At 42.7% G+C, this 27396-nt stretch overlaps 1 protein-coding gene across 1 annotated transcript in view; it reads left to right on the top strand.

Annotated features, from left to right (window-relative positions):
• Window positions 1–1158: 1158 nt before the first annotated feature.
• The window catches only part of MTNR1A (melatonin receptor 1A), an 80734-nt gene continuing 54496 nt past the window's right edge, over window positions 1159–27396 (top strand). The window contains exon 1 of the mRNA XM_074991832.1: window positions 1159–1436. Coding sequence (XP_074847933.1) covers window positions 1256–1436 — 181 coding nt within the window. The 5' untranslated portion in view covers window positions 1159–1255. The remainder of the gene's footprint in view (window positions 1437–27396) is intronic.

A 27396-nucleotide genomic window follows, 5' to 3' on the forward strand; every position in this document is an offset into this window, starting at 1 on the left:
TTTTAGCAAAAACATACCGTGAATCCCCATTTGGCAGGTCCCGACAGAACTATGCTTTCTAGGGCATTTGGTGAAGATCCTTTTTCTCGGCTTACCTATTGTAGGCTTATGCGCCATATCACACCAGTGAGGTATCTCGAGGCAAGCGACTGACATTCAGCACACACCACTTTCTGAGGGGCGAGGAATCCCTATTATAGCCTCCCGCGTAACTACGTACGCACGAGAAGTAACACGCTCGCTACAGTCGGATCGCCGCTGTGTGTCGAGCCAGGGCCCCTTGCTTTGTCACTCGTAAAGTCTGGGCCAGACTCCTACGTTTGCACGTGCTACTCCCCTCCCCCCCCGCCTGTGGGACGCTGCGCGGCCGGGAAAGAGCGAGCTCCGCCCGCGGGGTATTTTCGTGCCCAGCTGAGCGCGGGCGCCACCTCTCGCTCTGTCTGGCTACAAAGGAAGCAACGGCACGTGCCGCTGGGGTGGGGGGAGGGGGCGGTCCTGAGCTCTCACGCCGATCAGCGCCCCCAAGAGCTTTTTCTAGCGCCCGGCGTAGGGCATCCAAGCCGGGGGCGTCCTCCCGCTGCTCGGCTGCTCCGCTTCCGTGGTTGGGTCCGCCCCTCAGGCGGCGGCGGGCACGTTTAGCAGCGCGAGTGCCATGCACAGTTCTTCAGCCAGAAAGTCCGTCACCAGGCAAGGCCCGACATGTCCCGTTCGAGCCAAGGGCCCTAATCTCCACGCTCAGCGCCAGGTGCCTGTCCCGGCCGCATGAATGGAGCGGCCGGATGAATGGGGCGAAGCGCGAAAAGAATGAATGGGGCCCCGCCGCGCAGCCACGCTCCATGAATGAACCGTGCGCCTGTCGCTGCGCCGCAGCGCCGCACGGGGGCGCTGTTGCCCAGCAGCGGCGGCGGCTGGAATCCCCCCGGCCGCGCACGTGTCCGGGGCTGAGGAGGCCGAGTGCCGCCAACGCTAGATGTCACCTGGAGGCAGCGGTGGAGGAGGCTGCGGCTGTGGCGGCGGGTGGGGCGGGGGCGAGGGGGAGGCTATAAGAGTTACTCTCCGCCGCACGTGCACACTTCAGGGAAACTTCCGAGCCTGGCAGCGGAAGGCGCTGGGTTGCTTGTGCCGCGCCGGGCACTCTCCGTCTAGGCCGGGCGGGCGGCAGGGCGGCTCCTCCCAGGGCTGTGGGCGGTCCCGCTCTGCCCCCAGCCCCACCTGGGCCCTGCTAGCATGTCTGGCCGGTGAGGCGGGGAGCAGCATGAGAGGCAATGGGAGCGGCCTCAACGCCTCCGAGCCGCCCGCCGAGCTCAGCCTGGACCGGCCCCCCTGGGTGGCGTCCACCTTGGCCGCCATCCTGATCTTCACCATCGTGGTGGATGTCCTGGGCAACCTGCTGGTCATCCTGTCCGTGTACAGGAACAAGAAGCTGCGGAACGCGGGTAAGGGCTGGGGGGGACCGTGGCCTGGCGGGGGGTGTTCTCTGACAAGAGGGCAAGGGAGAGGCACCGCCTTGCCACCCCAGCGCGTTCCCCTGGCCTAGCCCCCGCTTCAGTCGGGCGCTGGCTCTGCAAGCCCCCCAGTCGCCTCCTGCGCTGGGTTTTTGGGCTCCCGTCGCCGCCCGCCCGCTCCTCAAAGAAAGTTAGGAGCCTTGGCGCTGGCGCGTGGGAAGTTCGTAGCAATCGTCTCCTGCTCCTCTGCTGTGCAGAGCACGGGCCCCTGGAGCCGGAGCCTCCGGGCTAAGCCCCCACTCTGGCAGCGCTTTTCTTAGCCGGCCGCGATCAGAGGCGTTCTAGCCGCGGTGTCCTGCTGGTCTGGGATGGGCTTCGTGGGGAAGGAGGGGTTAAAATTTACTGCCAGCCTAGAGACAGCAGGTGACAGACGCCAAACGCTGCACGTGGCACATCAAAGCAGCGTTCCAGCTCTGCTGTGTATTTTTAGTAACTGCAGCCAAACTGTGGTGCTATCTAAAGCTCTTGCTCGGCGAAAGTATGATCCGGTGCATAGCCAGCCAGCCAGTCAACCAACCGGGGTTTGCTTTGTGATGGAATGAAACAGGGAGGGAGGGAGGATGCAATAGCTTGTAGTAGTATATGAACAGTCCAGCTGTCACTCTGCTGATCCCTTTTCCTTGAGTTAAATATCATTTAATACATCTTTGTTCATAACATGGCATGGTTGTGACGTCAGTCAAAACTAAAGGTTTAGTTATTGCTGATGCAGAGTTCAGAATAAATGAAGGCACAAAGGGGTGACCGTCCTCTCTCTTCGTTCACCAGCTTTTGGCTGCTTCCTTCTTTTAAAGACTCAAACCACCTGATGGGTTGGTGGAGGGGAGGGAAGCAGATTTAGGTGTACTTCAGAAAAAAATGGATTTTTGACAGGAGAGGATCTGTGATGGGTTGGATTCATTGGGTAAAATCCCTCTTCATTTTCTGATTACTGATCCAACAGATGGGAACTTCTCCTACAGAGTGACTCTGCTTTATCTTGTTAGACCAGCTGCTGTGCAGGTGTACCAGATCTGTGCACTCAAAACCCTTCTGAAACTTCCATTGGAAAAAAAAAGCCGGGGGTGGGAGGAGGGTGGCATATATGCAGGGAGTTGCAGTGCCAAAAGAAACAGGTCTAGTGTTGTTGCTTTTTCCACCCTTAAATGATTGCATTGGACCGGCTCCTGTTATTGATGAATGGCCTGCAAAATTTCAGTTTTAACTCCACTGAAGTCAGCTGAGTTAGGCTGGCTTGAGACTGGTGTGAGGGAGGAAGCCTGGTTTCGTGATGGTATGAAAAAACAACAGGTCAATCTAAACAACTGCTATGTCGTTGCTGTTTGTATTATAAATCTAACCGACACTTCATTAAAGTTTTGATGGTTACTTGCTCAGTAAGGTAATTAAAACGGTTTATAGTTTTCATTTCAAGGAAAAGCAGGAAGCATGAATCAAAGGAAGGCAAATGGGGTTTCTTCTGTAGTTCTCACTGATCTAAAATGTAGATGTGGAGCCTTCTGTCACTTACCTTGACATAAATAAGGAGTACTTCCATCAAAACCATTAGGGTTACATGGTGTGATATCAGAATCAGATTCTAGAATTCCAAGTAAAGCTGACTGTCGTATTGCCTTTTTCTCATTTAGCTCCTTCTTTTTATCCTAGGGATTTTTTCTTGAAATAGATGTATATTTGTGATGGGTCTTGGACTGAAAGTGAAGGGGTTTAGGTATGCCCCTAATGTTAATTCCCATACTTTAGTTCTTTTCTTGGGAATCTGAAGTCCAGAGATCCATAGTAACAAAACTCCACAAAATATAACTGTACCTGAGAGTAGAATTGAATCCTTAAAATCTTCCATCTATATTTGTTCTGCTTTAGCTCACACTGTCATTCTCACAAATGCTCACTTATCAAATTTCTCACTCTCTGCCTTTTTCCTTCTCAGTGGCTGTTGAGAACTGCAGCAAGCTAAGATAACACAGAGCTCGTACCACAGAATATTGTTGGGATACTGAATTGTATTCAGGCTAGGTTGTGGGATAAATAGTAGTGCAATTTAAGTAAGAAACTGCCTTAATAGCAGGAAATAAATCATTGGCTATGTCTGTACAATAGAGATCTTTCGAAAGAAGCTCTTCCGGTCGGTCTCTTCTGAAAAAAACTTCTTTCGAACAGTGTGTCCACACACAAAAAAACAGATCAAAAGAGCCATCTGGTATTTCGAAGAGCATGTCCACACAGCCCCGTCTCTTTCGAACTAACGAGCCAGGGACTGAAAAATCAGGCTCCGTGAGGACTTCTCTTTTGGGGGAAAAATGGCCTATGGAGTGTCTACACGTTTTATTCCAAAAGGGGTGGCTTTTCCTGAAAAAGGAAGGGAAAAGCAGTTTCAAAAGGAGTGCCACATTCTTTCAATTTACATTCGAAAGAACATTTTTGTGTGTGTAGATGCTCTGTGGGATCTTTCGAAAGAGACCCTTCTTTTGAAAAATCTTTCAAAAGAACTTGCTAGTGTAGATGCAGCCATTATGTTTTAAGATAGACTTTATTAATAAAGTGGAGTAGTTTCCCTAGGAGAGAAATTAAAACTTCCGTCCTGTAAGAAAAACTTTGAATGCCTTAAGGAAAGAAAATGTATGGACTTCAGGAGCTTAGGAAACATAGAAAATGAGTAAACAAATTTTATAATCCTGAGACAACTGATTTGTAACCCTATCACTCAAATATTTAGCCAGGAGCATAACTTCAATGTTGTGAACAGTCTTATTGAATTCAGTGGGACCATTCGTGAGCAAAGTTATGCATGTGTATGAGTATTTGCAGAATCAGTGCCTACTGTTATTTTGAGTGGAGTAAAGAGGATTTTCTTTAATTTTCAGTGCTGTTAAATCACACTATTTTAGGGAAAGGTTACATTTTAAAGCAAAGGTTATTTGTAGAGCTTATTTGTGATTTTTCTAGTTATAAGGTCAGTTGCAACTGTTTGCAGAGCTGTAGTGAGAAAGAAACTTCCGATTTTGCAGCATCATATATTAATAAGTCATTTGCTGATGCATTCATTGAGGAAAAAAGGACACAGGCTGAAAATTCCACTGAAACAGGTGAGGTAGAAGCAGAAGATGCCTTCTGAAGAATATGTATTTCAATGAAGATTTCTCTTCTGGAAAAAGAAAACAAACAGAACTTTGGAATATTTAACATTGTACCAAAACAGGTGGATAATGTGGAGGAGAATATCTTACATCTCCTTCTCTCTGTTTTTATATATATACACACATCTTTTGGGGAAGATAACTGCAAAATCAATCTGTGGACTTTTTATTGCTAAAACATGCCCTGGGGAATAGGTGGAAAGCCTAGAAAGACCTTCACAACAAGTAGTTTCACCTTCCTGCCAGCGAGAAGGTTAGTAAGAGGTCCTGTGATCAAAGCAAAGGAGTCAGGATCTCAAAGAAGCTTTATGACAGCAAGCGAGGAGTGTCTGATACAACAGACTCCTTCATGGTCCCAGACGTGGCTTCAGTAGATGCTCTTCTAGACACAGAAGCCGATGATGCAACTGGTAGGATCCTCTTTTTTTTTTAATGTACTTGACTGTAATTAGTTTCATGATTCTGACCTGTTGTTACAGTAATTTTTTATGATACCATATACTGATAGGCCAAGTTCAGTCTTGGTGCCAGTGCCAGCAATTGTGACTTAGGTCTCATTGGCTTACACCAGAGCTGAATTTGGCTTCTGATATCTTTTAACTTTGACACAGATTTAATGGGAAGCATTCAAGGCATAAGGATTTTGATATATTAAGTCTTGGCCTGACGTCCATGTCGATGAAACTTGAGTAAGCTGTTCACATGTTTGCTTTCTTCTCATTTATTTCATAAGGAGGCTCAGTATAAATCATGGAATGTGTTTCATCATTCGTTGTTAATGCTTATAGTGCAGCTTGATAAATTCTATTAACAAAAGTCTTGAACTGAAAAATTAGAGACGGATTTTTGCTGAGTTGGTCTGCTCAATATTGCAAACCATAAAATGATGTAGTACCTAAAGCCCAGCTTGTCAAAGGTATTTAAATTCTGAAAACAAATGAAGTTAGGAGGAGCCTAAATGCTTTTTGTGGACCTTGGCCTAAACCATTTGTGAATATTAGATTTTGACTCGTGTCCCTTAGGGTGTCTAGTACTGACTAGAGCAATGTCTAAATACTCTAAAAATCTCAGCTAAAATGATGAGCCTCAGGGAAGGTAAGTGGGGAAATCCTGCTAGTTTTCACAGCATCGCTTAATGTTATTACTAGAAAGCAAAATATTAAGCACCTCAGTGAATATAGAAAACAGGTAACAAAGAGGTTGATAAAGTATTTTAAGTAAGAATTCATATGACCGACTATCCTTATGCCTTCATTGTTATCCTTGTGAAGAAAATGGTGCATCAAGAACAAGGGGATAAAGCAGTTGTAAAGATTAGCTTGTCACATGGTAAGATTGAAAAATGATTTCTTACCTGTTAGGGCCTCATTCTGCACTCTTGGCACACACACACGAAACTGCTGCTGGAATCACTGGGAGCTTTGACTACACAAGAACTGCAGGTTTGGGACCTTTTTAATTAAATAAGGGGAGCTGCTTTCAGTTTTTTTATCCTCCCTGTTCTTCTTCCTCTTCTAAACTCTATTGTTTTGTCCAAGTTCATTGGTGTTTCAAGTGTACTTGGCAGAGCCAGTGTAAAGGAGTTGTAAAGTGGCCTTAAGAACCACTCCCTGAATTCCTGGGGAGCCTCTACTCCCCATCTTCTCACTCAGGCCAGAAACGTGACTGGAGCTACCTGTTTCTGTTGGAATGTCTCATTGTGGTCGCTGGTGGCTGTTCACTCGGCTTCTGCACAGGGATGTGTGTGGTTTTTTTATATGTTTGTCTAGTTTGCCAATTTAGTGGCCCGAATCCATTACCAGCATAACTCAAATACTATTGTCACTGGCTAAGGGTCTGGATATTCCAAAGCCCTAATACAGCCTCAAAATAGGACTAGTTACGTACTTAAACTTTTAAGCATGTGCCTAACTATCTGTCTGCATTCTAAATGCATTCCTTTGCTAATCTGGGTTGGGAGAGGGGAAGAGTTTGTAAAACAGGACTAAGGATGTCAGGAGAGCTGTGCATGAGGCTGAGAGTAGCCCCAAATTAAATTTGTAGGTTCACTGGGGACATTGAGGAAAAAATGAAGGAGGGCACCTCCTTATATTAAATGATTTTAAAGCCTCTTCAAATGAAAAAAAACCCTCCAGATTATATTTTAGAATCAGTGGCACGGTCATTTGGAATCCTGTCTATGCAGGGCTTTCAGGGTCCTCACTATTTAAAAATCACATACCTTGCATAGCAGCATATTAAACTGATTGGGCAAAAATCTTCCTATTGCCTTCCAATTAATGTAAATATTGGGCTTTCAGAGGATCGGCTAGCAGCTTTCTTTCGGCCTTTTTATTACGTTGGTTGTTCTTGATGATCTGATTTTTAATGTGAAGACATTCTTCAACAGAATATTTGTCACTATCCGTTTACAAAAAGGAACCAAATTTCTGCTGTTCTGAAACAGACTAACGGAATTATTTCCTTTATTACAGATTTCCATGGATAACATATGCATATACAGGGAGAAAATGGGTAGCCCCAGAATGTTTGGATCATCAGAGGGGCCAGTACAGCTGTAGAAGACTGAATAATAACAAGCAAAATAAGGGTCTGAAGAAAACTGACTGACATTTTGATGGCAATGAGCATTGGTATTTTTGATTTGAGTTACTTCAGGTAGCAAAAATGGTAAGCAGTTCTGAATGAAGCATTTCCTTTAGAGCAGTAATGGTGATTTTTGTAATCAGGCCCATGGGGAGGTCTGAGGGCAAAGGGAGCAACTGCCTTCCCGCCCAGTGCCCAGCAATTCAAAAGGCGCTGGGTCTTCTGCTCGTCACTGTTGCTGCTATAGCAGCAGGAGCGGTTGGAGCCCTGAGCCCTTTAAATTGCCAACCGAGTCCTAGGCATCGCTGAGGGCTGCCTGGGTAAGGCTAGCCCCAGCCCTGCCCCAGCCTCCTATGGCCCCATCCCTTTGGAGTAGGGGGCACCAAGATGCCCTTTCCCCTGCCTCGCCCAGGGATCCGGGGACTCTGTCAACTCCCTCGTCATTAATAATTCATTCAAGGTTTAGGGTTCACTTCAGAAGCTTGCTGAAGTGGTACCTTGTTCTTGCGGTAAACAAAAATAGGGGTAAGTGTTGGAGAAAAAATAATGTTCCAAACTTTTTTAATTTCTGGCAGGTGATAGTCTTCTTTTACTCCTCCTGCCAGCTTTCAGGTTTCGAAGCTGACCTACCTTTTTGGAGCTGGTGCTGTTAGTCTCTTGCTGCCATGACTGTTTCTAGTCGCACAACTTTTTCTCTCTCTGTCCCATATTCTGGTTCACTCCATTTTCTTCCTTTTTCTTTTCTTCTTTTTGTCTCTAGGCTCTTCCCTGCCCTCCCCTCCAGACTCTTCTACTCTTTCTTTTAATCTTATCTCTTTGCTGTTTGCAGTTCTCCACAACAATACATGTATCTAGCGTTAGACACTAGTGATAATTATCTTTTCTAAAGCTAGAAATGCTATGAACAATACATACCAGGCCACTAGTAGCCCTGCTAATAATCCACTTTTGGACACTGGCTTGCTTATGTAAGGGAATAAAAATTCTGCAATGTCAGATTGGTATTTCGCATCCCTTTTTGTTGCTAATCTTCTTTTTCTCATGCACTTGATTCAAAGCTTCCTAAAATATCATGTTAACGTTCCACTTTCAAGTAATGTGTGCCAACATCTCGTCCAGGAAAAAATGGAGTACTAAAGGAGTTCTGTGGAATGAGACAAAAATGTGATTTATTAATAGCTTTTTTTATTATTTCATGGGTCTTTTGTAACCAAATAACTGTGTATTTTAATATTTATGTACCTAATGCGGAAGCCTTTATTATATAAAATCTACAAAAGAGAAGTGCCCTTTCATCAGAGTAGCCCTCCCAAAGTCCACCAGCACTGGGGCAATGGTTGAGTGGAAAAGGATTGTAAAGTTATTTATATCTCTTGCTGAAATTCTTTTTTTCCTGTCATTTTAAGTGTGGAAAAGTACAGTGCAACTAAATAAGAACCCTACAGTGTGCCAGAGCGGATTTGACTACCCTGTGGGCATGCTGCAAATCTCATTTTCCTCTTTTTTTGGTTAGGGTTTTGAGGAGGTTGTGAGTTAGGAAAATATATTCCTCATAAGACTCTCCTAGATGATAATGAATTCAATCTTTGGTTGTGCTGGGATTTGGAGCGTGTAGGATAGTTTATTTAGAGTATTGGATGGATACTTATGTTGTATTTTTAAAGTGTTCAGTACTAAATAATATAAAAGCTGAATATATGGTATTTGTAAAAGAGTGCAGTTTTGTACCTGTACGGTCTTCAGCCAACTTACCGCAATAAAGGACCACAACAAAATCAAAGCTGAATATCACTGCTTCTGGCTGTGCAGTCTTTCAGGCAGGCTCCACACCTGCTCAGGAACGCCATTCTTAACTCTCCTCTGGCTATAGCCTAGTCTGACATACCTCGCAAAGCAACAGGTACAGAAACATGGGGATTTCCCATCATCCTCTTTCTCTGTCTCCCTTCACGTCCTCCTCTCTGGTTTGTTTCTGTGTGTGTGTGTATATGTGTGTGTATATATACACACACACTCTCTCTCTCTCTCTCTCCCCCCCCCCCCCCCCCCCAAGGCATGGCCCTTAAACTGCACGTGATTATAGGGAGGTGGCTTTAGTGATTACCTCACACTTTGTAGTGTTACATTAGGGACCATTCTCCACGCTCCTTTTAGATTTCTGGAGGACTCCTAGCAGTCTTTACAGTTTAGAGTCCTAGAATGGACCTAAAGGACTCAAACTACCAGAGAATGAAGCGTAGAGCACCTCTCTGTCATGCCCTGTCCTTTCAGTGAAAACAGGAGATCTAAGCATCTGCTCATGTGCCCAGTGGCTGGGTCAGGACAGTGACCTTTGGTTTGTAAGTTTTTACCAATACAAGTAAAATGAGGTTAAAATGCAACCAGTTTAGAAAAGGGGCATATCCCCTTTGTATGTGTGTAATAAAGTGACTGTATGTATTAAATGAAAATAGGGATTAGATCTTCCTGTTGGTTCAGAAGTTGAAATCTGGATACAAAATTTGAAGAGAATACATCCTGATTTTCTCCTCTAATGAAAAAAGGGAGACCCCAAACATAATTGTATTTCAAGCGTACTTTACAAGGTTCTGTTATGGTTTGTCTGCGTCTCAAAGTTCTTTTAATGTACATAACATACTTTGTCATTTCCATAAAATCCAGTGAGTTTTAAACAGTAAAGAATGTTTGGAGCAACTCAGAATTGAAAAGTTTTATTTTGATCATGAAATCATGTTACACTGATATTTTATAGTTCATATATGTAGTATGCAGAAAATACATAATATCCATTTTCAATCATTAAAGATGACATTCCTTGAAAAGGTAGAAAATGTGATCGAAGCTATTCTTTCCTTTGACTTGTGCTGCTACATTTCCTCATAAGACTCTCCTAGATGTTAATGAATTCAATTCACTAAAATCTCCGCAAGCTGCTTTGGCAATGCAGTACATGTAGTATCATCTTCCCCTGTCAGGGATGGATTTTTGGTTTCACTTCACTCAACTGGCCTATATGACAATCAAATTTATGGGAATTGTGCTTCCTAGCAACTGAAAGGCAAATGCGTCTGTGACTACTGGAGGATGTTCCGTTGCATCCCCATCTGTAAGACCAGGAATTCATGGGTGTACTTCTCTACACCTTCACCCTACTTCAAATAATTGTGCCATGAAAATGGGGTTAAGAGGTTTGATCCAAAGGGGTGAGGACCAATTGATCAAAACTAACGCGGTTTCCCCAGGGATCTCCATTTATGTCTACAGAGCTCCTCTTTAACAGCCTGTACTTCACTACTACACAGACAGTGGACTGCGAATGGTAAACTGCATTATCACTTTAGGCCAGCGTTTCCCAAACTGTGTTCTGTGCAACATGAATAGGTGTTCCGTGAAAATATTTCGATGGTAGAAGCCTGTTTTCTTCAAAAATATTAAATAAGAAACTGAGAGTGTATCAAAAATACGAGGGTATTTGAATAGCATTTAGATTGTAGGTGTATTAATATTTATAATGCATTCATAATACAGGTGGAACCTCACTTGTCTGGCACCTTCAGAACCTGATCAGTGCTGGATGAGAGAATTTGCTGGATGAAGGGAGCTCAATATTTTCTAGCACATTACCAACATTTGTACTGCTTAGTAGGCTCTTAGAAGACATGGGGTAAATTACAGCAAAATATCAGCACAGAATACTGAGAGCCAGGACTGGGGGCTATAAAAAAAACTTAATTGGACCACAGGAAATTTGGCCACACCCAGGATAAGCCGTTGTCTGGGTAACTAAAATCATGCCGGATTATGGAGTTTGCTGGATGAGAAAGTTCCGGATTAGAAAGGTTAACCTGTAATATAGTTTTTATTTTGCGACTCTATGCTGAAGCATAGATGCAAAAACACTCTTCCTATTTTAAAAAAAAAAATGTCATATTTCTTTTTCTTTTTTCCAGAAAAATACAGGAAATTAAAAATAACATTTATAAAAACTCAAAATTTAAAAATATTTTTTCATACCTAATTTGTTTTGCATTTCTTTTTCATAAAAATGTCCTTTGAGCTTTAAGGAAGGACAGTGCTTTTTTTGAACAATATGGCCCTTTCTACTTTTGTACAAAAGAACAACAGTAACCATCCTTTTGGTTGTTATATTGAAGTTTTGTTTGGGTTTGTACTTAATTTTTATCTTTTATACTTAACTAAAGGGCTGCTAACCATCCTCCTAGCAGAAAGATGTTAGTTATTATTTCATATTTTCTCCTCTTACACTTTTGTTCTTCGTAAAGTAAAGACATCTAAAAAATCTAACTCTTAAATCAACTGTCGAGCATTGCATGTGGCAATTTTTTGGTATGAAACCTACTAACCAACATCCATCTTTTACATCAATTTATTCCAAGCCCAAAAGTGTTGCATGGCCAAATTAGTTTGGGAAACACTGCCTTAGGCTGCCATTGTTAGGATGGAATCCCCTGCAGCTGCCAGGTTAGCAGTATTTTTTGAACTGGACTTCGTAACTTAGGACTTTCCAGGTAAATAAATCCTCCCCATGTCCAAACACAGAATTTGTTCTTTTCTTGCAGGCTGATATTCCAGATGACTAATTAATATCATAGCTTTTGTTAATAGGCCAGGCCGACTAAATCTGAATAGGAGTACAATACTATGGTGCAATCCTGTAGTAGTCAGCCATCGGAGATGTTTAGGGCTTGATTTTCAGACATGCTGAACATTTGTAGCTCCAGGTGAAGTCAATGAGTGGCCACTTGTTACCTTTGAAAAAATAAGTTAAAAAGCCCGTGTAGGTCTATGCTTGTCTGACTACTCAACAACTGTTGACCAGAGAGAAGGAGAGTAAGTGTCACATACATTCTTGAAGATTTCCATGCAGTCTACAAAAGCTAGTCTTTGTATGGTAAGTGAAGGTGAAAACTGTGTGGCGAAGGAGTGCTGGACATCCTAAAAGCAGACTGCTTAGGTGAGTAGTAGGACATTTGCTTTCAACATATTGGAGTTTTTTAAATCAAGTTTTTTCCTGACAGATATTTTGGAAAACATCAAAAACAGAAATATTTTCCTCTCAAAATGAGTGTTTTTTTTTACCCCAAAACTGCACTGTTCCATCAAAAGTTAAAATCATCTTGGTTTTCAAGATGTGTTTCCTTGATGAAGTATCAAAAAACAAACAAACAAAAAAACAACCCAGAACAGACACTTGTCCTGGAAAAAAGTGTGTTGAATCCAACCCCCAAATTTCTACTGCAAAAACAGCTGCAGTGGAAAAAGTTCGAGCAGCCTTTGGGGGTAGTGTCCTCTCCATTGCCAGCCCCATTAGACTTAACTCCTGTATTGTGGCTGAGTGAGCCTCCCTCTCAGAGGCTGCATCTAGATTACAGGGGTTTGTTGACAGAATTTTTTATTGGACAATATCATCTGACAAAATGCCTGTCAACAGATTGTGGCCAAACTGCCAAGCAAATTGCAAGAGGTGATCCACTTTGTCAACAGAGAGCGTCCAGAGTGCCTGGCTTCCCTCTTAACAAAATGCCGCCCAGAAGCACAGCAGATGTGGCTGTTCAGTGTCCCAGAAGCCCTGTCTGCTGACAGAGGGCCCACCAGAACATCCAGACCGCCTTCCTGTCAATAGATCTGTGTCGACAGAGGTGTTATCCCTCGTGGGGAGTGGGATATGGCTTTTGGCAGAAGTGCTGCGTCTGTCAACTTACCGTCAACAGAACACCTTGGGAATCTGGATGCTCTGGGGGTTTTGTTGGCAAAATGGTGGTTTTGCCAACAAAGCCCTCCACTGTAGACACAGGCATAGCTATTTGTAAGGGTGATTCCTTTCCCAGTCTTTGTTGGGGGCAAAGAAGTGGATTTGTTTCACCCCTGGAGTTGACAGAGTGGTATAACTGAATTGGAGGTCAGGAAAGAACAGATTTCCAAGCATGTAGACCTGGAAAGCTTGAAGGGAGAGAAACTACTCCCAGGATCTCTCCTCATTACATGGCACTTTTCATGCTTTCAGTGTATGAGCATCTGTTATTCCTGGCAGTTGAGCTAGAGAAGTATATTGGCATTTTTGCTTTTTCCTCAGCTCCCCTTTGATAAGTTAGCTTGTGTCAGTATCCACTGCCTTATTTTATGACTGTGGCTAGCCTTTGCTGGGCAAAGACGTAAGGTCTTTTGGCTTTGGTGAAGAGCTAGACGCTGTCCGTGCATTAACTATAAGAATTTTCTCTATATAAATTCATATGACTCAAATTCCTTCCTGATATAATTTCACTGATTTTTTCAAAAGGAATTTCTGTAGGAGAGGGTTTAGCCAACTTCCTTATCCTAGACGGGGAGCAAATTTGACTAGGTGGTACAAGTAAAATGTATTAGAACATTTTTGTTTTATTCAGTAATTTGCATGCATTTGTGATGGGCTCAGTTATGGGAAATCTTTTATATGCAAAGTATGTCTTCCTTGTAGAATTCATTCCATCTGATTCTAATACTGCAGTGTACTTTTGTAATACTGTAGTACTGTAATACTCTTAATCTAACATGCAGGTTCACATGATTATGATTTACTAACAATCTGTGCTGATGTTTTAGTAAAGCAGTGGTTAATGAGAGCTTTTAGATAATTACAGTTTTTAATATGATTCAGTTTGCAAACTGTTTTTACTTACTGATATGTTTACAGGCTGGAAGTGTAATGTGTGCATAGCTGTGGGATTCCAGAATGGCTTTTTGTGCAGTCAAAACATACCCACCCTTTTGTTGTTACCATGTGGATGGTTCTAAAGAAACAAAATTCATGTTTTTCCATATTCCAGTTGAGTGTGGGATGTTCATTAATCTTGTTCTTTGAGCACAAATTTGACAATTTTTTGGCTCTGAGCTAAGTGAAACTAAAACTGCATGGCATAGAGCACAGGCTAGCTCATCTGATTATGAAAATTAAACCTCCAAAGCAGGGGAGTAGAGTCCTGCAGTGTGCTTTCCCTGGCACAGTACGTGTGAAGCCCTCCACATGACAAAAACACATTTGGGGCTCTGTAGCTTTTGGGGAGGGGGGTAGTGCTGCTGGCTGCAATATCATGGAACTGGGGAAAAGTTCCCCAGAACAGCATGCTCCCCTTCAGAACCTGCACCTTTTTACACACAACACTCAGCAGCAGCTAGTGCTGTTCATTGTAGCATTGAATTCCAGTGTGTCAACCTTAGTCAGAAGGACCAACGCATTGTGGCTGCTGAGAGATGTCAGCATTTCAGAACATTATCCTGAGAGTAAGATGGAGTAATGTGGAGTCTGGGCAGGGGGAGTAGGGCAGCAGTGGACATGTGCATTGACATATCTGTGTTAAATATCCCTTCAAAATACATGCATGTTTCCACTGCTGCTGTATTCCACGTGCACAGACTCCAGATCACCCCATCTTATTGTCAGGATTTCAATTTTCAGGGCCTCAATTTTCTTTGGGTTCAGCAAGTAACCAGAACCCATGGAGATCCCGTTTCTCCATTTAAAAAATAATTCTCACCCATAACTGGTGTCTCTTCCCCTACAGGTGGTTCTTGTCTTGTTGGGGGTGGGAGGGGATGCTCAGTGAACTTCAGTTATCTCCTCCTCTGGCATCATCAACAAGCAGTTTCCCAGTTGGATAGCTAATCTGTATTTTGCATTCTTTTTCTTCAGTGGAGGGCTGTGTGTGATGTCTCTGCCACTGTGGTGGTCTTTTTCTAGGGGTTAGAAAGTTTTGAGGTTCTCCTATTCTTTTCTGCCTCTCCCCCTTCTTCTTCTCTGCTTCCCCTCCAGCCCAGTATGCACCGTCTGCCCAGATCTGTGTCCCATGAATATTCCCTGGGAAATAACTGCTTTACAGATTCCACCATCCCTTCTCACCAATCCCTGCAAGTTCAGGGTGAAGTCCTGACTACAGTGATGTTAATGAGAACACTCTGAGTTTAAGATTTTCTACTCCCCATTTATATGGGGGCAATAATTGGTTTACGTAAGGCAGACTTATGGTCTGTCATATTCAGGATCCAAATATGTACCAGGCACGGGGGACCATGGCATAGCCCCTTTTTTTATGCATGAAGAGTAATTGCATTAAGGGACTAAGATATAAGATCTTTCTCCCCATCCTGTGTGCTCATCTTTGAAAACCTAGAACTGTCCTGGCCAGACTGTGACCACCAATCCAGTTGCGCTTTCAGGGGAAGAGGGGACCACACACAGATCACGGTGGGGCTGATGTTCAGTGCAGATGCCTGGAGAACTATGTGGTTGGGAGCAGTATACCTAGGCTACATACCTAACCATATGTACTGTATCTGTCTCGTAAACCCTTCCCAATTCCTATGCCCTTTGAGGAGTATATACTGGAAAGTCAGTTGAAGTTTCAAATGTGGTAGACAAGAACTCAGATATCGATGATTCTTCCAAGGGGAGAGGAAACAAAGGGCAGAGGACACAAACTATTGCAATACCTCCCTTTTCTAACCATATCAATATGTGGATTTTTGCATACAGTGGATGAAGCACAGTTTACCAGGACCCATGGTGTTTGGATGGCTAATCACAATCTGATCTTGATGTTCATTGCTCCCTCCCACCGCCTGTCTTCTAGTCAAAAGCAAATGCTCCCATAAAGATTATTACATTTTGCAAATGTATGAGTTTTTTGCATAAAATTGTTGCTGTGAGCGTGTGTGTGTGTGTGTGTGTGTGTGTGTGTATATATATATACACACACATCTATATATTTCAGTTTGCATGCATGTTTGAGCGCACAGAGGTGTCTCTGTTTTCAGTTCTTTCTAATTTCTCAGAAAAGTCCACATTTGGGAATGACATTTTCTAGACTTGGCCTTTGCCGTAAGATGAATTGTAGTGGAAAGTCTCAGTCACAACTGCTCAGCTGCTTTGGAGTATGTGAAAAGTGGAAAAATACTGTCCCCTTGGAAAATGCAAGGACAGTGCTTGAGACCTGGATTCCATTTAGAGTGGCCTGATTGTGGGGAAAGAAGGGGGTTAGCCTGAGAAGTCTTAGTCTGTGTCATTTGTCTGCATCCCTTTGACTAGATGCCTGGGGACTAGTAAATAACAACACTGCTTGGTTTAGATGGGGTAATGGACAAATGTTTGGTGGAGGAGGGGTGGCAATGTTAAGAAATTGGATGATGATAGCTCCAATATCACAAGATATCCGGATATTGGCTATTAGGAAAAACCATTTCACAAGGAGAGTGTTAAGTACTCGAATACGTTAGCTAGAGAGAGGTGGTGGAATCGCTGTCCTAGAGGTTCAGAAGTCCTGGCCTGACAAAGCCATGGCTGGGATGATTTAGTTAGCATTGGTTGTGCTCTGAGCAGATGGTTGGACTTGATGACCTCTTGAGGTCTCTTCCAACCTATGATTCTGTGATATTTGCTATAGGATTGATATTGGCATCCTTTGGGCAGGGAGGGCCACTTTGTGTTGAGGGCTCCTAAACATGCTTATTGTTTGGTTTGTCTGTTTGTCTGATTAAAACTACTTGCTTAAGTATCATTGCTCAGCCCCTCCCCCCCTTTTTCCCTTACACCCAGAATGCCCCTGCTGTAGATACAAGTCTCTGTTCGTAACCTCTGGCTTGAGCAGGGATCCCTCAGCTGCTTGCTGGCTGTGGTCCCTCCAAAAGAAACTTTACAATCTCCCCTGCATAAAGAGCAGTGTGCAGCTATTCCTCCCAACAGCCAACTTGAGAAGGGAATAGGAACTACCGTCAGACCTTGTGTCTTGAAATTTGTGTAGCGCCTCCAACTCTCCACTGTTCACCTGGCCGAGCAAGGGGTTGGAATCAGTGCCTCTACCCTGTTTCCCATTCCTCTTTGGGCCCTTCTCAGATCACAACAAAGTGCATGAAATATTGAGTGAGGCAATTCCTGTTCTTCCCTGAGCAGCTGAAGTGACAGTCTGAGTACAGCTGTAAGTGGCTGTGAGGCTTACTGTCCTTTGCTCCCCTGTCTGGCTGAGTAAGGGCTGGGACAGTGTAGCCCTAAAATTCATTGCAAAATTAGTGAGACAAGGCAGTGTATTGTGAATCCAGAAATGTTGTCCTAGGTATTCATTTCAGAGAGATGTGTGATGGTGTGTTGCGTCCCTGGAGCCGTCCTAATAGGACCCTTATACCCACCATTGAATGTAGAGAGGAGGTTTTGGCTGAACAAGAACTTCCAAGCTGAGATCATACTGACATAACTCATCTGGCTGTTCTGTCTGCTGAGGAGCCTGTGGTGTTCAGTTTCATTTTGTGGGAGGGAAACTAGGTAAACTCCTGTAGTTTGGCAACAAATGTTCACAATGTGCTTCCTCTCGTTTGCATCTCTGTTTTGCAGTCAATGTCCAGAGAAACTGGATTTATTTCTCTAAGCTTCTGACACACTGCTGGTTTGTTCTTCTTTCTAGGAGGATATAAGATATTTCAGTGGTGACCTTTTCTGGCTCTGTCTTCTCTCGTGGGATTTAGGATGGAATGCTTTCTTGCTTGGTTCCACAGAGTCTATGTTAAAACATATTGGGCCAGAGTTTTGTATTCCTAATCGGGCCTCAGACAGGCAAAAGTCCCAAATTCTGCCCAAATAAAGATTTCTGGATTTGAGTAATCCATTTTAAATAATATTAATTTTATAGACATAGGTTCTCAAAATATTTTTTCCAGTTATTTTGCTTGTCTTTCTTTGGAAAATATTACTTTGTTTGTCCTGGCTTTCTAGTGCAACCTGCATTAGTATACTGTAGCTAAGTTTTGGTTTACTGCTGTCAGCGCGCGCGCACACGCACACACTGAAAATTAAGGATACCGTTCCTTAGGTGCCAGGATAGAATTCAGCACACCTGGAAGAGAGGAAGGGACTTAGGTGGCTTTCCTCTGTCTTTCCCCTACTTTGAATCAGGGACTGGTTCAGGTCCTAGAGTAATTAGAGCTGCCTTGGGGCTGCTATGGTTTGTTCTAATTTGCAATGCCTCTCATCATACTGTCAGGGGTTAGCACAATGCTGTGTTCCCGGGCCAACTGCCTCCACCTGATACACCCTGTATATGAGGGATGGGCTCATAAATGGATGCTGTAGAACCAACAAGGATAATCTCCAGCTGGGTGGTTAAGCCAGTTTTCCATCCTCTATGCGCAGCTCGCAGAGGCATAATGTGAATGGAGCAAGACTGAGGAGGTGACGCAGTATATGGTGTGAACACCTCATAAGATTCTCACACTTGCTATTTCCTACAAAAAAGTGCATTATTTTAAACATTATTTTTGGCAAGTGGGTGAGTGTTTGTTTGCTTCCATTATAAGTCTGCCAACCTCTTCACACAATCTTTTCACCTCACCTCTCGCTTGCCTTGTTCTTCCACCTTCAGGAACTGTAAGTGCTTTGATGTCTGCTGGAGCACTTACATTGACTCCCATTGCTTTCTTGGCACAGAACTCACACACTGAAACATTTACCTTTTCTCAGTCCATGCAGCATTTTAAGTTTTGTCTTGTGTCCATTTCAAGAGTGAAGATGGCCTGGTGGCAGGTCTTCACACCATATTTCCTCATAAAACTTTTTTAATCTTCATTCCATTATCTCTGTGTATTAAACTAACAATTTCTTCCAATAGGACAGCATGATTTGTGCTTGGCTGACATCATGCTGACTGGAGTCTGCATCTGAGCACGTTTTTCTTCTTTGAGAGAACTTCCTAGATTAACAGCGGAGTTTATATTCTATTTGCTTATTTAGAGCTCTACTTTATCTCTTCACACCGTATTTCCTCATAAAACTTTTTTAATCTTCATTCCATTATCTCTGTGTATTAAACTAACAATTTCTTCTAATAGGACAGCATTATTTGTGCCTACATTTTCTGCTTTCCTTATTTTTTCTGCTTACCTTATAGCATTATTGTGCAAAGCTGTCCAAGGGAAATAATGCGCAGTGTTCTTTTGTTTCTTGCTGTTTTAAAGTTTTTGGATTAAGGATTCTTCCAACCTCTGAAAAAAAAATCTGCTACAACTAACCTGAGTTAAGCAGTATTTAATGCTTTAATTTAATACTTTAATGATTTAATTTTGCTTTTAAGAGTTCCCAGGATGATGGCTATGAGTAAGGAGAAAATATGAACCTTAAAAATGGGCTTGAGTTAAGTGTTTGAATTAAAAGAAGTTACAAATATGAACTTGCAGTCCCTGTGCACATAAAATTCCCATATTCTACTTCTATGAATTCTTTCAGAAATGATCAATGCAATATTTCTATGCCACTCTGACTCAAACTTGCATCCTGTGCATTATTTGGGTCTGTACTATTTTCGTCTTAGACTGTACACTCCTTTGGGCGGGCTCAAAAGCCAGATATCAGCAATAATGAATATAAAGATCAGTAGGACTAGAAGGCATTTTCATCTTTGGACAAGGATCTAAATGATCCAGCCTCGATGGATTTTTTTCCCCCCATGGGCCACAACTACATATAGGAAACATGAGACAGATGTGGGTTAGCAATACTGACATTCCTCTTGATATAAATTATGACTGATTCAAGATGGAAGGAGGCTAAAAACTCCTCTGAGAAATATGAGGATGGTGGGAAGTATTTCTGTTGACTTCCCAGACCCAGGTACATCCATTCTTTAGTACTGATCTCTCACTGTACACACACAGTTGTGGGAGGGGCTGAGTTGGCAGCAGAAGCAGCAGGGGCTGATATATCTCACTTCTTTCAGTGGATATTTTCAGGGATGAGACATTTGTCTACCCTGGCTGGAGATCTGTCCCTTGGTATTGACTTTAAATATTGAGTTACCACAAAAGCCAAAAGAATCCATGGCTTCCTAGTGATGAAGAGGCTTAGGGGGTCTCTCTATGAACTGATATTACATGAGGTTGTAGGGGTTGGAAAAAGTAGATGCTGGATGAGAAAAAGGAAGAGCATAAATTGATTTAATTTAATCAGGACATTCTCATGAACCCTGCCATTGGCCTTGAGCTCTGTTCCTGTTGGCAGTCCAAAGACCTAATAACTCCCAAAGAGGAACTTGGGGTGCATTTACCAAAAAAAAATCTCTGCTAGGATCAGCTGAGGAGAAGAAAACAGAACCACTCTTTTTGGTACTAAAGGAGGCATGTTTGGGATTGGTTCTTCCCAGTGTTGGAAGGACTATTATGGACATCAGTGCTTGATGTCCAGTCATAAATGCAGATCATGACTTCAGTTGCAGACTAAATCTAAATCATTTCTCTGTGGAAGGTTGCCTAGTAGTGACCAACCTAACAAAACAAATAGGAGGAGAGTACAGAAAATATGACAGAATATTATCTAAACAAAATACTTTCAGAGAGTCAATAATAGGTCTTCCGTGTATGGTAAAAGAGCCACATGTTGAGGTACATAAAATCTAAGGCCTCCAAACCTTGCAAGTGTTTTTTAAAACTTACAGAAATTTTTAGTTGATTATAATGTTCTGGAATAAAATATTACTAGAATGCATTAGTACTTTATGTATTACAAACCAAGTAATATGTAGGGCCTGGTTCAAAACAGCACTTTGTGATATGCTTACCTTTGAGCTGTGAATGTTGTCTCACCGGCTTCACTGAAATGACTTCATGATTAAAGTTAGGCATGTGGTTACGCAGTGCCTTTTCTGTGAACAAAAAAAAAAAGAGGAGCCGTTACTCAGCAGCCCCTAGCCAATCCCATGTCTGGGGCTGCCGAGGTGCTGGTACTCAGTACTGGCACATAAATAGCACTGTGGTTAAGTACCTTACTGAATCATGGCCTTAGAGAGCAACAAGGAAAACTGACATGAGTACAGCCTCAAAATGGATTTAAAAAAATGTTATGAAATGCAGTGAAAGAAAGTTGGCTTCATACTAATGACATAATTTAGGGAAATAACTGAGTGTTCAGGGCACAGCCCTAATACTGTTTTCAGGTTTAGTTTATGTTCTGTCTTGTGGAGAGCATTTTGAATAGGATGCCATTATGGAGTATGAAATAGAAGTCAAGAAGGGTATCGGTCAACAGTGAGTTTCCTTAGAGATCTGTGATAAAAAAAATACATATTGTAGCATGTGTGGCTAGCCTACTGACGAGAGTATTAATTTGAAAGACTGTTCTGAAGTTTTACAGTTGATGTTAGTATGTTATTGTCCAGCATGGTGTATGGAAAATGTATTTCAGGTATATTTAATGTCTTGCCTTCCAGAAATCATTATGTGTACCTTCTAATAAAGTGAGAATTTTTTCTGTTTAATAAAAGATTAATCCCATGATTTAGGAACAGCCTAGATTTTCTTTAAAAACTCTTGGGAATGCGTAAGGATTGAATGTAGGCGTTTAGCTAGACAGTTACGGCTAGGAGACAATGTCAGTGAGGTTAGGAGAAGTGCTCCTGTGCCTGTCTTTTTAGGAGCTCGTAAGTGATCTCTGAGGAACAACCATATCTATTGGGTGGTTTACTTTAATTTAGGAATCTGAAGCTATGTAGTAAGGTCTCCAGACACAGAATATGAAGAATCTTTGTTTTCTGAATGCCAGTGGCACACCCAGATAATGCATTTGTCTTTCCTATTCTGCTCTGAGGTTTTCTGATTAGATTACAAGTGAAATTAGTTTAGAATATGTGTCTGTTTCCTCAAGGATGTCCAGTAACATCGTAGCAAGAAGGTCTGCTTTAGGTAGCCCAACAGAGGCCAAAGCTGAGCTGTGTAGATACCTTAGAAATTGGCAAGATCAGTTATGAAAAATTCCACAGCGCTTTGATGTGTATGCTGAAGCTCCCACTTGGGTTCTGAACTTCAGCAATGTATATTATTAAAATATTGCTTAATTCAACCATTTTTTTTTCTTTTGTCAAAAACTGACAAGTGAAACACAATAGCAATACTTCTCTTTCCCATTCAAGTGTGTGTTTGGGGAGGGAATATTAGAGGAGATGTGTTCGGTCTCATTATTGTTGCATTCCCTAGAGCTGATTTGTTGTGTTAATCAGCACTTCTTGTTTGGATAACATCTTAAACGTCTCTGCAAAACCTTCAGATCGTCAGATGATATTTAAAGGTATTAGACTCATGGGCCAAAGAAAAATTATTTGAATGGGGGATGTGTGCAAATGCTGTAAAGTAGTGGCATAGAAGAACAAAAGTGACAGCAAAGTGGCTTAGTAATAATAGGATTAGCTGCCATCATTACTTGCTTTTATGACTACAGTCTACGTAAAACAGAAGCTCCCAGGTGAGCAGGTGAGAAATGTAAAAAAAAAAAAAAAATCTCTTTTGCACAGGGAGCAAAACACTTCTCTCTCTAAACCATTTACGGTGTTTCTTCTCCTCACTTTTTCACCTTTCATTCTATTTTCTCCATGAGAGACTGAATGGAGCCAAATATGAACACTGAGTTTGAGAACACCAAGTGCCCATACCCTCAAAATGTCTTGTGATTTCATAATCACTGGCCTCCTGGACACTGAGATGTGGAAGGTTTTATTCTGTCATTGCAGTTTCGGGGAAGGACCATGTAGGAGAGAGCAGGGTAACTGAAACAACACTAGTCCAGATAGACTTTTGTAATGCTCCATTTTCTACCTGCTTTGAACTTTTCCCTTCTTTCTTTTTTCTTCCTCTGTGGGGTGCTTTCACACTCTCCCCTCCTCTTTTCCTGTGTGGTTCCTCCTCCTCTTTTGCTGCTGCATAACTCCCTTTGAAGTGGTAGCAAAACAGAAGGAGTAAAAATCCTGATCTGTAGAGCATTCCATATTCCCCTTCGAAGTGAGAGATTTATTGCTTTCCTGCTGTTTTCTATTGCACACGCTGCCTGAGGTCAATACTGCACATTCAATGGCAGGACAGAGTTACTAACCTGGAAGTCCTGGACAGAGCAGGAACCACAAGCATCCAAGCCATGATTCTGAAAGTCCAGCTTCAGTGGGCGAGGAGCTGGTTTAAGGTCTATGTGAAACTCAGGCCTGCATCTCTCTCTGCAAACTGTTTAACAATAAACAAAATAGTAAATACTAATTTTCCCTCCTTTTAAAACAAAATCAGTCACCAGTCACCACAATAGTGACTTTTATGAGGCATGGTTTGTTTGACAAAATTCCAGTGGGCGTGCAGTGGAAGCAAAACAAAAATCTTGAGTATCTCAATTTATGTTGGACAAATTCATTGGCCTATTTTTTTTTAAATCAAAACAAGTCTTCTAACAATTAGCAGACACCCACTTGGGAAGTATTAGCCTTTCACCCAAGCAGCTTTTTGCACAAAGTTCTAAGATTTTATTATTCACACAGTGTTAGTTGCACCAGCAAAACAGAACTGGTCATGACCAGGGATTTTAAACATGAAAGCTGCTTTTTTCCTTCTTTTGAGAGACTTCATTTTGCTATAAAACTTGGACAAATGAATCTTGCAAATGTAATTACCAGGATTCCGTGAGGAACACTAAATAAATCAAAATGTGCAGCATTCTATAAAACTGTTCTAGTTAAACTACAAGTGAATCTCTCTAATCCAGCAACATCTGTAATCTGGCATGATTTTAGTTAGCTGGATGACCCACTTATGGGTGTGGCTAAGTTTGCTGTAGTCCTGTGAAATTTGTTTACAGCCACCAGTCCTGGCTTTCAGTGTTCTGTGCTGTTATTTAGCTGTAATTCACCCCTAAATGTCTTCTCAGAGCCCAGTAAGCAGTGGAAATATTGGTAATGCTGCTAGACAATATTCATCTCCCATGGTCCAGCAAATTCTCTCATTTGGCACTGATCAGGTCTGGAGGGTGCCGAACTAAAGAGGTTCAACCTGTACAACCAAATACAAGAGAGAGAGAATTTGAAGGCAATTCACTCCTTGGAAACTAGTCTTTTATTGGTAAACTAGTGCAAAATTGTACTAATAGCATATAGGAACTTGCTTCTGAGGACAGCTTCCCTCCCCTCTGCCTGAAGGAGTGGTCAGAGAGCCCAATGTGAGGTCCAGCTTTGTGTTACTGTTTAAAATGTGACATTCTGTGGCTGAGGTATTGACCTCAAGGATACCTTGGTCTGGGATTATAAACTCACTCATCAGTCATTAACTGTGTCTCCGGAAACCAAAAAGAAAGTTGTTCTGTGATTTGCTAGACAATTAGCAATGTAAATGGGACAGAGAATTGGTTGGTGTTTTCAAAATTCTGCTGTATCTGACTTTCCACTTTAATCACTGGTTTTAATCATACCCCAAACCTTTTAAACCTTTGAGATTCACCTCCCAAGACAAGGAGTCTAAGAACACTTAAAGCAATTGTGCTTATACTTTTATCATCCTTTCCCAAGTGGTTCATCTGTTCCTACTGCTTAGGCTTCATCTGACATGATAATTCATTGTTTCACGTTCTAGGCATGTTTATAGCAATGAATAGTGATGTCAAGTCAGAGGGACCAAATATTTATTTTTACACATTCACCAACTGACATTAAGTTGACCTGGGAAAGTCAGATGGATTAACTCATACCCATCATCTTCTTTTGAACTGCTTGAAAAGGGACTGTTGTCCTTGATTTGCCCTCCTAATGTTCCCAATAAAATATTTCCATGGGACCTATTTATACTTAGAAATACAGGAGTTCTTTGGTGTAAGAATCCTTTTAAGCATTTGATAAAATTGCTCATGTTCTTGTGAGCAGGATAAAATGCCAGCTGAGGGTCAGTTATTGCCCTCAATCTGTTTGTGAAAATCTCATTGACCACATGGGAGTTCAGTCACGGATCAAGGCCATGGCCTGGCAGTAAAATGGTAACAGATAATGCAAGTAATGCATGCTACTATAATTCTAGTCCTACTTCTGCACACTGTAAACATCAACAACAGTTAAGAACAGTTCATTATATTATGCTGCTACTGTTAGTTTGCTTGTTCTTCAGGGGGTGAAAGTAAGTTAAGTTTCTTAGAGATGCTGTTAATTTGCATCCCCCCAGGGACAGGAGGGGGAAGCTCAGGAGAGAAAGAAATTTAAATGCAGGGTAGAGTGCAAGGGTGAGGATGTGGGAGAGGCTGAAAGAGTCAGGGCAAGAGCTTGGGGATCTGCGTGGCTCAGGATGGGGGAGTGCAGGGAGCCAGGGTTTGGGGCATGACCTAAGCATGGCTTATCTCAATGAGGATTGCCCCAACAGTGGCCTGCCTTGTCCACCCCAAATTGGTGCCCCACAGACTGGTAGCTGTCATCATCACATGTCAAAGGCCTGGGATCACATGAACAGGCTTATCCTATTGACAGAGAGATTGGAAGGGTACAAAAGGCAGGAGGTTTTCTGTTCATGGTCTTTTGTCATTTTGGCTAGCTAAATCAGATGGAAGCTGCAGAAGTCTGTGGTAGGGGGGAACCCTGTCTTGAATTCAGATGGTTGCCCGAAAGAAGAGCTAGAGTGAGGGACATTGCATTCTGGGTGTTTGTTGCTGTTTTTATATATACTGTCTGTATCTCTTGTGCTTGGTTAAATAGCAGTGGGTTTTTAGAATCCTGTGCAGTCTATCATATGCATTTTAGGTCCTGTGCTTACTGCTGTTCATTTGAAGAGTTAAACTGTGGAGTTGATACATGCTCATGGCTGGAATTCTTAGAGATGTGTTTGTGCTGTGAAGTCTTCTGAGTGGATCACCACTGGTAACAGGGACATGGTATTTGGACAGAGGTTTACATTTCTAGAAGGGGGGGGTACTAGGGAGAGGATCTTCACCCTGAGAATGTTCTCTAAGACATGGTTTGAACTTGGGAAGTTTAAAATTGTTGGATCTCCTCATGGCAGTCTTGTGAGTAACCACGATCGGGTACTTGAATGGATCTGTGACACAAACTCTGGTTTTCTTCTACACCTAAATAGTATAAAATGTGTTTCATGACAGCTGTAAAGAGTTCCATTGACTTGATTTAGCTTTGGATCAGGTCTTGTGGGTAGGCAGCCTGGCCTCCCATGGACGCAGAGGGGAGAACCTCTCACTGAGCCCTGGTGGACATAACCAGGCCATACTCACCCTGTCCCATCAGAAGTTGATGGGCGGGACAGGAAGTGTAAACAGTTGGGCTGCAGCTGGTGAAGGAGTCAGATGTCCTCTGCATGCTCCCAATTTGGGAGACTACTGCTGGCCCCTGAGGAGCTGAGTACTGGCCAAAGCTGCCAGAGCCGTATGCTGACCCAACCCCAGAAGACACACCAGCACCAGGCGTTCTGCTCTAACAATTTGGGCAATCCTCTACAGGACCAGGTACACCTTGAGGAAGAAGTATTAAGTGGCCCAGGGGCATCTAAGCCTAGTCTGCCTGCAGCATCGCCTGAGCATAGGTCAGTATGTTGTGGTCAGGATCCCCACTGACCAAGTGACAAACCCTGCTAGCTGTGATGCAGTGGAGTGGGTGGGCCTGCACCACCTCCTGCCACCCCAACTCTGGGATGGCAGAGCAAGGATCTAACACTTATTGGCCATCTAGTAGAGCCAGGGTGACTGCACCCCTTGGTGCTTCACCAGGACCACAGGCTGGGACCACAGGCTGGAACCACAGATCCATTATCCCTCCTTGCCTGAGGTCCTGGGTTACTAATGGCCTGGCTGTTTGACTCCGAAAAGAGGCCCACGCTATAGACTCTTGCAGCGCTGTTAACTCCCCATGAGAAGTAGCCTCTTGAAGTCGACAGATCTGGAGCGAGGGGAACCTTGCTGCTCCACTGCTATGGGCCCCAAATCTACAAAACACATTTCTTAGCTGTGTGTAGCTTGAGATTTACTGATCCAAACAAGAAGGAAGTGGTAATCCCAGTAGAATCTGGGACATTCATAATGGTCAGTTACCATGAGACTCTCAGTCCTTTAGCTTGTGTCTACTCAGTGGAATTCCATTTTGTGATAAGTTTCAAATTTCTTTATAATTTCTTTCTTAGAAACTAAAACCTATATTAAAAGCAGAGATTTGTTACTCTTCACCTGTTACTTTTTTGTTTTTCTTCTCCATATGTATAAAAATCTATGTCTAACCACAGTAACCTTCAGAAGCCTTTAGGCTTATTCTGTGGTACAGGTTCTTTGCTTGTCCTTCATTTGCTTTTTAACCTTCCTCAGCACTCTTTGGGAGGACAGAATGAGCTCTGTCTTCTGTTCTGAATGCCAAAAATGT

The sequence above is a fragment of the Carettochelys insculpta genome, chromosome 4 (assembly GCF_033958435.1).
Source record: "Carettochelys insculpta isolate YL-2023 chromosome 4, ASM3395843v1, whole genome shotgun sequence".
NCBI lineage: Eukaryota > Metazoa > Chordata > Testudines > Carettochelyidae > Carettochelys > Carettochelys insculpta.